General features: G+C 33.8%; 2 protein-coding genes across 2 annotated transcripts; one reads left to right on the top strand and one right to left on the bottom strand.

The window, feature by feature from the left end:
- On the bottom strand, positions 238-999 carry LOC109131041. The gene has a single exon (XM_019241495.1). The coding sequence runs from the start codon at positions 887-889 to the stop codon at positions 662-664; it is 228 nt and encodes a 75-aa protein (XP_019097040.1). The 5' UTR covers positions 890-999; the 3' UTR covers positions 238-661.
- On the top strand, positions 8,998-10,328 carry LOC104765252 (CASP-like protein 2A2). Its single transcript, XM_010488935.2, has 2 exons — positions 8,998-9,229; positions 9,325-10,328. The coding sequence occupies exons 1-2, from the start codon at positions 9,042-9,044 to the stop codon at positions 9,671-9,673; spliced, it is 537 nt and encodes a 178-aa protein (XP_010487237.1). The 5' UTR covers positions 8,998-9,041; the 3' UTR covers positions 9,674-10,328.

Raw genomic sequence — 13,377 nt, 5'->3', positions numbered from 1 at the left:
CGCAGATTCCAGAGGAATTAAAAGCAGATCTGGTAAACCGTATCTGGGAAATTAGCAAGAAGAAGTACTCGTGAACCATTGGTTTTGCTTAAACCAAAATGACTTGGATGCTTAAATCCCCTACTTGGTTCCCTACAACACACTCTCCTCAGTCCTCATTTTCCATCATTGCTTAACCCATCTGGTTGGTGTGTGAATAGTGAGAGTGGATCGAGATTTTTTTCCTGTGAGGGTCTCTTATTATTACAGTATTACATTTTTGGAAGAGAGTAAAAAGTAAATTACCGGAAAAGGAAAAATTAATAGATATCTCATTCTGTATAATACAAAAGCCTTCTTTTTGTTCTCGTATCGATGAAACTTCTTCACACAAAATTTAGTACCAGTCCTGTGGAAATTATATAAGAACGTTCTTGGATTTGTTTTTGTTTTTGTTTGTATGTGTTCTTTAAACATTTAGGATCGATCATAGGTAATTTGAGATTTGATAAACACAAGTGAATTAGGAAAACATTCAACAACGAGAAATAGATTAAAAAATATAGTCTGATGCTGAAGAGATTAGAAAAAAAATGGATGATTTGGGCCAAGAAACGTATGAATTCTTGGGTTTTATTGAAAGAAGGAAATGCATTTTGGGATTATAGCAATTGAATGGTATTTAAGAAGAAGAGAGTCCGTTGATCTTGGAGTAGTGAGCAAGAGACCAGGAGGAGGAGCATGGACAAGAAGAAGAGAGTCTCTCTGCAGTGGCTCTGACTAGTTCTTCAAAGTCAAAGTCTTCCTCGGAGATTGTTGTCAACATGTTCTTGAATGGTTCTCTCGTTGCCGATATAAACTTAGCCGGAGCCACCTCAGTGATGAACCTGGAGGTCTTAACTGATTCCATTGTTTATTGACCGAGTCGAAAAGAGTTTTGGGGGATGAAAGCTTCTTCGTTGCGCATGGGAAGGAAAGAAAAAAAGATAGAAAAGAGAGACAATGAGATATTGTTGACACTTGACACGATAGTGAATGATTTTGGTGAGAGTTGAAGTGAATTTATAGTGAGTATGAAGTACTTGCATCTAGAAAAGGACAATAAGGAAGAGTACTAAAAGACTCCCCACAAAAATCAAACCTAATTTTCAATGATATGATATAATTCACATAAAACATACTTGTTTTTAATTTTGTCAACGAGCTTAATCATTTGGTAATCTTCAAAGTCAAGTGAGTATCAGTGTAACAAATTAGAACCATCTCTAGCTTAGAAACCTTTTTTTTTTTTTTTTTTTTTGACAAAAGCTTAGAAACCTATATGATGATGAAATCATTTGGTTACACAAACACCACCTAAACAACAATCAAATCCAGATTATATCTATAAACACATTGGTACAGATGAAAAATCAAGTGATAGGTACGAAGTTGCTTTTAAAAGGGACGACGGTGTGGGGATTCTTCATTTATAATTCTAGCCGAAATAAATTAGCGACAACCCATCACCTTTTGAGCTTTTAATTTCTCTTCTCAAATTATAGTTCTATGAATTTCCACTCTTTTACTTGCATTCAAATAAGCTAGCTCAATGATTGATTGTATAATAAAAAGAAAAAAAAAGAAAAAAAGGTGCTTAATACTCCAAGATAAATTATATGAGATTCCCTTTTTCTAATCCTCTTAATATATATGGCTGTATGATATGATACGTACCCGTTAATATATACTATACAATATTTTCTTCAACTCCGGAAGATAAAAAAATTTGACAGCAACATAATTGTAACATATCATAACAAAATGAGTTGGCCAACGAAAGATTTGCTAAACTTTTAGCATTAATTCGTGAAGATGACATTTAACCTAGATTGCATGGAAACGGAAACGGTTACGCGGAAACGAAACGTTTCGGAAATAAGAAACGGTTTTTTTCAAAAATTAGGAAATGGAAACGTTTTGGAAACGTAAGTACATATACATATATATATAGATTATATATTTATATCTATATCTATATATATATAATAAAACACCAAACATAAAAACCATATCAAAAAGCTTCAAACAATAAAACTTCAAATATAAATATTAAATAGTTGAATTAAAACACTATTATATATTTATATCTATAATGAAGTTTTATATTTTTAAAATATTTATTTATTAAGTTTCAAATTAAAAAAAAAATTTCCGTCGTGTTTCCAAAACGGAAATGGAATTTCCAAACAGAAATTTCTAGGAATCTTGTTTATGTGTCTTGTTTCCGAGTTTCCACGAGTTTCAGTTTCCGAAACGGGAAACGGACCTCGAAAAGAGTTTCCATGCAACATGGCATTTAACATCACACAATACGAGTTCGCCCTAGCTTCTCTCCCAGACACGAATATCGAGGCGCCGCTACCACCACCATCTTCCGACGTCGGTGGGTTTTCCGACCGTCGGCGTCGGGAATTTCCGTCTCTTACCTCTCCGCCTACTCCCCTGTATTCTCTTAGAGCAAAGGTTCTGTCTTTTTCCCCTCTTTGTTTCCCCTTTTGAATTGTTCCCAAACCATCTCCACTAACCCAATCCGCAATAAAAGCTCGCGTACCATCTGTTCTAAAAGGAACCGAGGTTTGGCTAGATCCCTTCCTGGTTTCTCTATCTCAGCCTCTCTGCTGGCGGCACCAGAGTCCAATTGCCCTCTCAACTCTCGATCTGAAAAGGTGGTTGTCCTGATAGAACTCTCTCCCCTTCGCCACATGAGTCTTGCGAGACGAAGATGGCACCGAGAGATCCCGATGAGTCCTACAGAGTTACAATTGGCCTCCGTTTTTCGACTCCCGCCTCACACACTCACAAGACATCCGTTAAGCTTGGCAGAACAGCGCTTGCTTTCAACAGAGAAATTGAAGCTCGTGTCACTCTCTTCAAGAAGCCGTCGTGCATCTCAATCTCCCGGGTCTCTCACAGTATCTCTGAGATCTGTTTGGATGAACCCAAGATCTCCTTTTGGTCTGCAAGCAACTCAAGTGTTTCTGCCCAACTCTCCAAAATCCAGGTTACCTCTATCGATTTACTTGATATCCGAGAAACATTACCTAGAGTCATTGGTCGATCTCCTTGTTCGAAGACTGCATTGTAGACTCACTCCATTGGCCTAGAGTGTTTTGGATAGTCAGAGTTTATGCTAGAGTCCTGGTTGTTGCTCAACTTGTGTCTTTATTTATTGGGTATCTCATCTGGATGAACCAAGGCTTTTTGCTTTTAAAACCATCTAGCGTTTCCAGGACCCAACCTAAACCCCTAAACCAAACCCTGCTTTTGTTACCACCAACCCGTAAGAGCAAGTTTGTGTCAACTATTGCATTGACAATCCGATTACATGTTTTGTGTGGAATTCTTTATATCTTTGTCAAAGGGCACCATCTGAGAGAGAGCCCACCTGCATTGTTACTTTTTTTCATACTTCCCTGGCTTCTTCTAGTTTTTTCCTCCTTGTTTTGGTCTGCTTATAAAGGTCTGCAGCTCTATAGTCTTTTGCCCTGTACCCCAAGATGCTCATTCGACGACGCAAAGCAACCTTCTTGCAGCTCCATACCCAGTACCCACATCCTGCATGTAATATCAACATCCCAAAAGCCCATGCCCATCGCTTATTCCTCACTGTCATTCCGACTACGTGCTTTGTGTGGATTCCTTTATCTCCTTGGCTATGGGCGCCATTGGAGAGAGGACCCACCTGCATCGTTACGGTATCTCCTTGGCAAACTCTGGCTTCTAGTCCCTTTGTTTGGTATATTTATTTTGGTCTGCAGCCCTTTGGTTTCTCGCCCGGTACACTAAGGTTCTCATCTGACGAAGCTAGGCAACCAAATTTCAGCATCATCACCACCATCCTATCTGTTACCTTTCGAATCCCTGTCAATGCTTGGCTTCTGCACTTGCACCTCACGAAGATGAGGCATTTGACTCCGATTCTCCATTGAAAGTCAAAGAGTCTTAAGACTATGACTATCTTGTCGTCCTTCGGGTCCCTCGAGGATGATCACTCAAGCAACCATGATCTCACTTGTCCCAAGCTACCTTTAAGTACTTGTTTCAAAGCTCTCATGAATTATTACTTGATGTTTTATGTTTCTTTATATACGGCTTTGGGGAAAGTCCTACTTTGTAATCTTCTAAACTATGGAATTATGATCCCTTACCCTTGTATTGGTTGAGTTTGAACGAATGAAACCATACGTTTGTCCGAAAAAAATAGACATTTAACATCACACTACCGTCTCTTACTACATTCAAAAGCCAATTTGTAGGTGTTGTGTATTTTGGTTTTATTTGTTCAAATATAGAAAGTTTGCTTCTTTTTAAAAAAAAAATAATAATAATAATAATTATTATTATTTTGCAAGTTTTATGGTCATCCAACTAAAAAAGTAAATCTATTTAAGTCACGTTTTATATTTAATCTTTTTTTTATATTCACTTTGAAATTACTGTATTTTGATGAATCAAATATTAAACTATGCTATTAGCTAGACCTCCAATGAATGTTACTACTGACTAATATAAACACTTCCCAAGTACAAAACTAATCACTTAGAAGAAGAGAAATTCAACCACATATTTATTGCCCCGATGGGACAATTCAGGTAACATAGTTGTTAGACGTCGTACCATGTATAGCAATAAAAAATTGATACGGTATTTTATAGAAACCACAGAAAGAAAATAATTTAAAAGGACCACCCACCTCTAATCTATGGCGGAGAGAGTTGGCCGCGCCAATACGGCGTCGCATGGGACCATTTTGCTACTTCAAGCTTCCCGCCACCGTCTCCCATTTACATAGAAAAAAGGTTTGTTTTGGAATCTTCCTAATAAACTGAGCCCTTTAAATGAATGAATATAAAGAGTTGTTGTTACTAATTAGTTAACGTAAGCTCCACTCTTGCCGACGTTAAGAGAGTCTACAACTTGTAAATCTTGTTGAAAAATGCTTAAAACGTATTATTATTAATTTATGCAAACATGCAATTTATATAAACATACAGTACTGATATTATAAGACTATTCCCATTTCACATTGTAAATCTAATATATTCCACTTATCCACGAAAAATGAAATTCTTCTACGGGTTTCTACGACCATCTATCTATATATTTTTTTCTTTGTCTTACTTAATTAATTACAAATTTCTGCACCATAAAGTAGTGGAACGAATATAAAAGTATTCGAATTAAATCGGAAAATGTGGTCATCCCATCTATTAGATTATATTCTTTGATCCCATCTTTTAGATTTCATTCTTGAATTAGGGTTTTCGTCAAAATTCCCACCCATGCATATGGAAATGGAATCTAGGAATAAAACAATACACATATTTTATTATCGCATTTGTATGCCTATAAATACCGACATATCTCGACTAGGCTTTACCACAACACAAGAGTCAAGAAAGAGGTAACAAATTTGAAAAAATTAGCTCGTGATCGGATCGAAAGAAGATGATGGGAGTCTTTGGTTGTATCAGAGGGTCTTGCATGAAGGAATAAAGAATGGAATTGAGCCAAGGATGACTTGCCGGTTTTAAACACAACCGGTTTATGACCATTGATTTGGTCTCATTCACAATCTGTTGATTTGTGTCTGGCAAGTTGACCTTGGCTCTCCTTCGTTCTCTATTCTTCCATGTTAGCTTCCAGATATATATATCTACACACTCGTAGTCATGGATCGGACTTATCATCTCATATATGTAACATATAAGCCCTCCAAAAGTTACTTATAATTCGATATTTGTCTCAAAATTATTCATCTCGTTGATAAGTCTTTCATGCTTCATATATGTGTTCCTTTAATTTCAATTAATTTCTTGTACATCTGAGAAATTTTCTTGGTTAGATAAATTACAAAAACAGACACTCTTTTTTTTTTTTTTTTCCGTTTGTTTCGTTCAGTTTGAACTTTTCGTGAGAACTTAGAATCTAACATCACTTTATAAAAGTATTGTATACTGTCTCTCTCTTTCCTTTTTATTCCCCTTATCATCCAGAAAATAGAAAAAAATGTATAAGGGACTATACTTTTGGGTAACTATATTAAGCAAGTGTTAGAAGTGACTCACTTAGGCAGTAAGTGATCAGTCGCTTAAATTGATAACAATACCTTTGAGCCTTCTAGTTATCAATTCTACACTTTGGAAATCTTATATGTAAGAAAAGGAGGAGTCGAGCTTGTAAAGGACCTTAAGAGATTTGATCTAAGGAAACGGCACTGGGTTATTTTTTTTTTACCAACATTAATACTCAGATTTGCGTGGTAATTTTGTTTTATTTTTTTTCGATGATTTCATTTCTTTTTGCGTAGTAATTTCAGCAAATAACATGTTATTTTATCTGAAAGCACGCTATTTAATCATAAAGCACATTGTGGCACGCATTACTCATGATACATGATCGTTATTTTGCGAATATTTTTACTAGACACCACACTTTTTTTTTTATCATTTGTAATCCACGATTGCAATTTCCTCAAAAAAAAAACATTGTTTTACCCAGAGTCACCTTATTTTTGAAATTAATAANCGAAAGAAGATGATGGGAGTCTTTGGTTGTATCAGAGGGTCTTGCATGAAGGAATAAAGAATGGAATTGAGCCAAGGATGACTTGCCGGTTTTAAACACAACCGGTTTATGACCATTGATTTGGTCTCATTCACAATCTGTTGATTTGTGTCTGGCAAGTTGACCTTGGCTCTCCTTCGTTCTCTATTCTTCCATGTTAGCTTCCAGATATATATATCTACACACTCGTAGTCATGGATCGGACTTATCATCTCATATATGTAACATATAAGCCCTCCAAAAGTTACTTATAATTCGATATTTGTCTCAAAATTATTCATCTCGTTGATAAGTCTTTCATGCTTCATATATGTGTTCCTTTAATTTCAATTAATTTCTTGTACATCTGAGAAATTTTCTTGGTTAGATAAATTACAAAAACAGACACTCTTTTTTTTTTTTTTTTCCGTTTGTTTCGTTCAGTTTGAACTTTTCGTGAGAACTTAGAATCTAACATCACTTTATAAAAGTATTGTATACTGTCTCTCTCTTTCCTTTTTATTCCCCTTATCATCCAGAAAATAGAAAAAAATGTATAAGGGACTATACTTTTGGGTAACTATATTAAGCAAGTGTTAGAAGTGACTCACTTAGGCAGTAAGTGATCAGTCGCTTAAATTGATAACAATACCTTTGAGCCTTCTAGTTATCAATTCTACACTTTGGAAATCTTATATGTAAGAAAAGGAGGAGTCGAGCTTGTAAAGGACCTTAAGAGATTTGATCTAAGGAAACGGCACTGGGTTATTTTTTTTTTACCAACATTAATACTCAGATTTGCGTGGTAATTTTGTTTTATTTTTTTTCGATGATTTCATTTCTTTTTGCGTAGTAATTTCAGCAAATAACATGTTATTTTATCTGAAAGCACGCTATTTAATCATAAAGCACATTGTGGCACGCATTACTCATGATACATGATCGTTATTTTGCGAATATTTTTACTAGACACCACACTTTTTTTTTTATCATTTGTAATCCACGATTGCAATTTCCTCAAAAAAAAAACATTGTTTTACCCAGAGTCACCTTATTTTTGAAATTAATAATGTCATTAGAGTGCATAAAATAAAGGGTTTGTTAGCATTTTAGTACGTTTTTCAAATTTAATTATCTAAACATACATAGACTATTTATAATAGATAAAAGAGAGTGTTGTGAGATAGAGAGTAGTAGAGATAGAATTCTGGTCAATAGATTTTTTTGTATCGATGAAATTTTCTAACAAAAAAATTATATCAACAATTATTTGAAAAAATCAAGAAATAAAAAGAAAAAGGGAAATTCAATGGCATAAAATGTAATTAAGAAGATTGTTGAATGGTAAAAATGCTGAAAAAATAAACAAACAGTGATAAATGTGGTTTTTTCTAATTATAAATAGTGAATATATATTTTTTCTAATTATATTTGATAAATGTATCATTTTGCCAAATATCTCTAAAATAAATTATATAAATTATATATATATATATATATATATCAGTTTGCATGAAATCACCTTAATTATTAGCTCTTATGTCAGTTTGCAACCATACTCATATCAAACTAGTAATTAGTTTATGCTCGAAATAAGGCTACTTACCTAATTCACCATTTTTTGTTTGATTTTTTTTTGGGTAAAATAGTAAGTCAATTTTTAGTATTTAAACCGAAAAAATACATGTGTACGTACTTCTAACCGTACATTAAGAAAAGTTGAGATCTAATATTACTATTGTTTAATTACTTTTCCTCTAAACCCATAAATTTAAATCCAAGGTGTTGTTAATATAGTTTGATTCCCGTGTGATGCTTAAAGATGGGACGCGTGGATTATGCAACGGTCGATACTAAAAAACTTATTTTGATGCGATAACTAGTGCTACGAATTCAATACTATTCAGATTTCAACTATGTCGATTCTATTTTATCTGTCTTCAGGGTGGTCAAAATTCTTTTGGTCTCCCCCAAGCAGTGGGTGGAATCCATTTAATATTCTAAACTCGCGATCGACTTAATGTTCTTGAAATCACTTACATAAAGTATGATTATGAACATGGACGGAAGTCACTTGTAGTGTCAGAGAGTCCACCCAACATGTGCAAATACACTGGTGACTGGACCATTCATGCGAATGAATTTTCTTAACAAAAGATTGAGAGAACATAGCCCCATAAACCCGAAAATCATAAATGAACAGGAGACATATTACCTATATATCATTAATTACAAAGGCCTAATCAAATATCAAACTCCCTTCACTTCTAGTACGTAATTCCAAATTTGGAAGACAAAATGATAAATTAGAGCAGGCAAAACAAGAGAGTCACCTAAAACTGAGACTAGTGACGGCATATAATCACATGACTATATTGAATGCTTGAGCGACTGTTTTGTCTATTGTGACTTGAAAACCTTAACATTATAAAAAAACAAAGACCTCTCTTTCCTTCAAACACCAAAAAGAAAATATGGACAAGAATGATCAAACAGCCATTGACGGCTCAGCTTTAGAGCTTAACCGCAGTGAGAAAACGGCAGAGGCGGTCCTGCGAGTAGTATCAATGGCTCTAAGTATTGCGGGTCTCGTGATCATGATCAAGAACTCCATCTCCAACGACTTTGGCTCTGTTTCTTACTCAAATCTTGGAGCTTTCATGTTCACCTTCTTCTCTCTGTCTCCTTATCTTCTTGCGCCTTCACTAGAGAGTAGACAATCAATGAACCTTTGCTTTTGTTTTTCCCTTCATGTAGGTATTTGGTGAGGGCTAATGGCGTTTGTGCTGCCTATTTTCTTCTTTCTGCTCTCGCGATATTAGCCCTTCCGTGTCCAATAAGCAAGCACCAAGTCTGGACAGTGTTCTTGCTTGACCAGGTAGTCACGTACCTAGTTCTAGCGGCTGGCTCTGTATCTGCAGAGACGGTTTACTTAGCATATTATGGAAACATACCCATCACTTGGAGCTCTGCTTGTGACTCCTATGGAATCTTCTGTCACAAGGCATTGATCTCGGTTGTGTTCACGTTCGTTGTCTCCATTCTCTACATGTTGCTCTCGCTTATCTCAACCTATCGACTCTTCAGCAGATTTGAAGCACCCTAAGCACCGAAATTGAAGAATACAGAAAGAAAGAAAAAGTAACAAAGAGGGACAGAATACAGACATATATATGGTTCTGTTTGGTTGAATACTTGAAGTGAACGAGTACTTTGAATAAAAGAGTAACTAAATATTAATGTTTTTCTCTAATTGATTGATTTATCTTTTTTGAGTTTTCAGATAATCGGATTTAGTCGGTTGAACTATTGTCATAGTCTAAATCTTTAACCATCTCAACAAACTGTGGAAAAAGGCTTCAAAGGTAGTCCTTGACGAGCTTGGTTTTCACTCTTTGACAACTTCAGCGATTGAACCACAAAATGTGGATAAATCAATCACAAAGCCCATTTACAGATATGGGCTGAGATTGTCAAATACGAGACATGGCCGAGATTTACTTAGTCAACGTCACTGTTTGACTTCTGGAGAGTAATTGTAGACTTGTAGTTGAAAGGATGTGTTTGGTGTGTCCCTTTGTGCGTTGGCCGTTGGGTATGTTTATAATTAGTAAGTAGCATTATATTATATTTTAAAGCTACTAGTTAGATATTTATTTATATAGTTAAATAATTTAAACCTAGAAAGTGGGCATAGTTCAATGTATGTGGAAACCCATATGATATGTTGTTGTTGTTTCATTAAATAAATTGGTTGTGGGCTCCAAGGTGATGATTAGGAGCTTCTGTTATGTTTTGATCTCAATGAACGTTTGGTACCATGTGATATGAGTCCATCTCAAACTTTGTTGAACTAAAGTGGTTTGGATTAACTAGGGAGCTTGATTAGGACACACTAACCATAATAAATTAACTAATTAAATTAATCATCGCATCATATATAAGAATTCAAACTAAGATGCATTGCACCTCAAAAAGGGCTTGCTATGGTTTACACTCCAATGCATATTATTTGGGCGTTAATATATGACTCTGATGCCTTTATAGTACAATCTTGGTCTTGGAAAGAAGAATTGTTACAAAAAAATAAGGTCTTACGGAAAAAACGATGTATAATTTACACATTCTCATGTTGGGCACGGATCAGATTAATCTCAAGATTAAAGTGACCAATGTAGCTACATTTATAAATATTTTATTTGATAGACATCACACATAGATGAGGAGATGTTTCTCTTTCTGTTAGAAGTAGTTGTGACAAAATGGAACTATTACATCACATGAAAGGTTAGCATTCTTTTGTCTTAAAATAATGGTTTCTCTTAATAATTAATACAGGTTGGATTCTTTGCTACTATCAATTAAAATTATTATTTTCTTCTCCAAATTCTTGTTTTCTTTTCTCCTCTTGTCAGTGTATTATTACATTCATAGCATTTGAAATAGAAGCAAATAAAAACAAGAAATCTTCAGTGAGAGTTAGGTCATTCGTGATATAGTGATATATATAGCTAACGTGATGCCATACTTACTTACGTATATTATGTATATATACTGTAAATCACAGTAGTACGTAGATTGCAAAGTAAGGCTACTTGCATGATAGAAATTGTATAATTGATAAGGACGTATTAATAATGTTATAATCACCTATGTTGCATGGAAACTTTTTTCGATGTTCGTTTCCCGTTTCTGAAACGTTTCAGAAACTGAAACTCGTGGAAATTCAGAAATAATGCACATAAACAAATTCCTAGAAATTTCTGTTTGGAAACACGATGGAAATTCCATTTTCGTTTTGGAAACACGACGGAAACTTCTTTTTTAATTTGAAACTTAATAAATAAATATTTTAAAAATATAAAACTTCATTATAGATATAAATATATAATATTATTAGTGTTTTAATTCAACTATTTAATATTTATATTTGAAGTTTTATTGTTTGAAGCTTTTTGATATGGTTTTTATGTTTGGTGTTTTATTATATATATATAGATATAAATATAAATATATAATCTATATATATATGTATATGTATATACTTACGTTTCCAAAACGTTTCAATTTCCTAGTTTTTGAAAAAAACCGTTTCTTGTTTCCGACACGTTTCGTTTCCACGTATCCGTTTCCATTTCCATGTAATCTAGATAATCACGTTCGATCATCAACCAGAGTATAAATGGATCGATTCAAAATGCCAAAAAACCACGTGGTTGATTAAAAGAAAATCCCATTACTTCAAATGCAAATCGCTTAATGATATATATTGTCATTATTGTGTTCAGTTACCAGTTAACATATATAACTTAGGGGAAGATCCTCGTGTGTTTTCCTTTTCCTCAGATCTTGGGTTTAACAATTTTTATGTTTTCACGATTTTGTTTTGCAACTTGCATCATTATGTACCGGTCATCATCTGATCTTGTATATATATATCTGTAGACTAGAATTCAACGATTCAATCAAAAGAGTATATAATAAAAAAAATTGTTCTTCCTTATAAGTTGAGTGTAAGCATATTCTTTGAACAAAGCATACCTAAATCAATTATTAATTCATCTTCGTATTCTCTTCGCTATACGGCCGGTTTATGCCATATATATATACTAATCGTCAAATGTCACCCGCTAGCTATCTTAAGACTAAGATGTATATATTGTTGATAATAACTCCATGTATGATGTATCAACCTGATCAACGAGCAAACCACGAGCTAATAATTTGATAACTTCAATAATTGATCGACTTTAACCAGAAAAAAAAAAGAAAGAATAATTGATCGAAACTATAATTGATGATCGTAAAATAAAACAAAAATGATATTCTATAAAATAATAAATTTTCAATTGAAAATAATAATAATTTAGGTATGAAATAAATGAGAGTTGATTATTGAAAGAATTATTAATCTAAATTATAAGTATTATTTAGTTTTAAAAACTATAGGAGGCCTGCCCAAAAAGATTATAAAACGAATTTTAAAAACGACAAAGATGGGTCCGATGTTGGCCACGTGGCAGACAAAGTAAGACTTTTAGGAGTCGACGTGGGTCCCGCAACGGTAAGAAGACTGAGTAATGGCCCATCACATGGAGATCCAGTTCCCATATTCTCTTCAACTGCGAATCCCTCTTTAAATTTCTGACCCCCACCACGACACGTTACAAAAACAAAAACGATAAAAATTTAAGTTTTAACTTATTAAACACCAATTATTCAATCTCGTTTCGTTACGAAGAGAATATAAAACAGTTTTCATAATCAAATTGTCTGCTGTTTAACAAAAAAAAAAACTGAAATTATTTATGAAAAGATCATACATGCTTTCAATTTCAATCCATGTAGTAAGAACATCTCCAATGATACTCTATTTTTGCCTCTATACTCTGTTATAGAGTAATTTTTGCTCCAATGGTACTCTATTTTCATCTCTATATTGCTATTTTTTTCTCTATGACCATCTCCAATGGTTTTCCCTATTTTTTCCTCTACGATAGAGAAACTCTATAATAGAGGTGAATATTACTTCAATAGTCCTCTATTCTCAGCTCTAAAATAGAGATTGCTATTTTTTTTTTTATAGAGGAACCTTTGTAAAAAAATAGTGTTACTCTATAAATAGCGGAAAAAATAGTAATCTCTATTTTAGAAGTGAGAATATATGACCATTGGAGTAAAATTCACCTCTAATATAGAGGTAAAAATAAAGGATCATTGGAGATGAACTCTATTAATAGAGGTGAACTATTTTATTTGCAGAGTAGTCTTCTTTATCTTTAACTTCTTTTATTTATGACCAAAATAAAT

The sequence above is a fragment of the Camelina sativa genome, chromosome 19 (genome assembly GCF_000633955.1).
Source record: "Camelina sativa cultivar DH55 chromosome 19, Cs, whole genome shotgun sequence".
NCBI classification, from domain to species: domain Eukaryota; kingdom Viridiplantae; phylum Streptophyta; class Magnoliopsida; order Brassicales; family Brassicaceae; genus Camelina; species Camelina sativa.
Note: the sequence above shows the minus strand (reverse complement) of the source record. Positions and strands in the feature narration are given on the sequence as shown.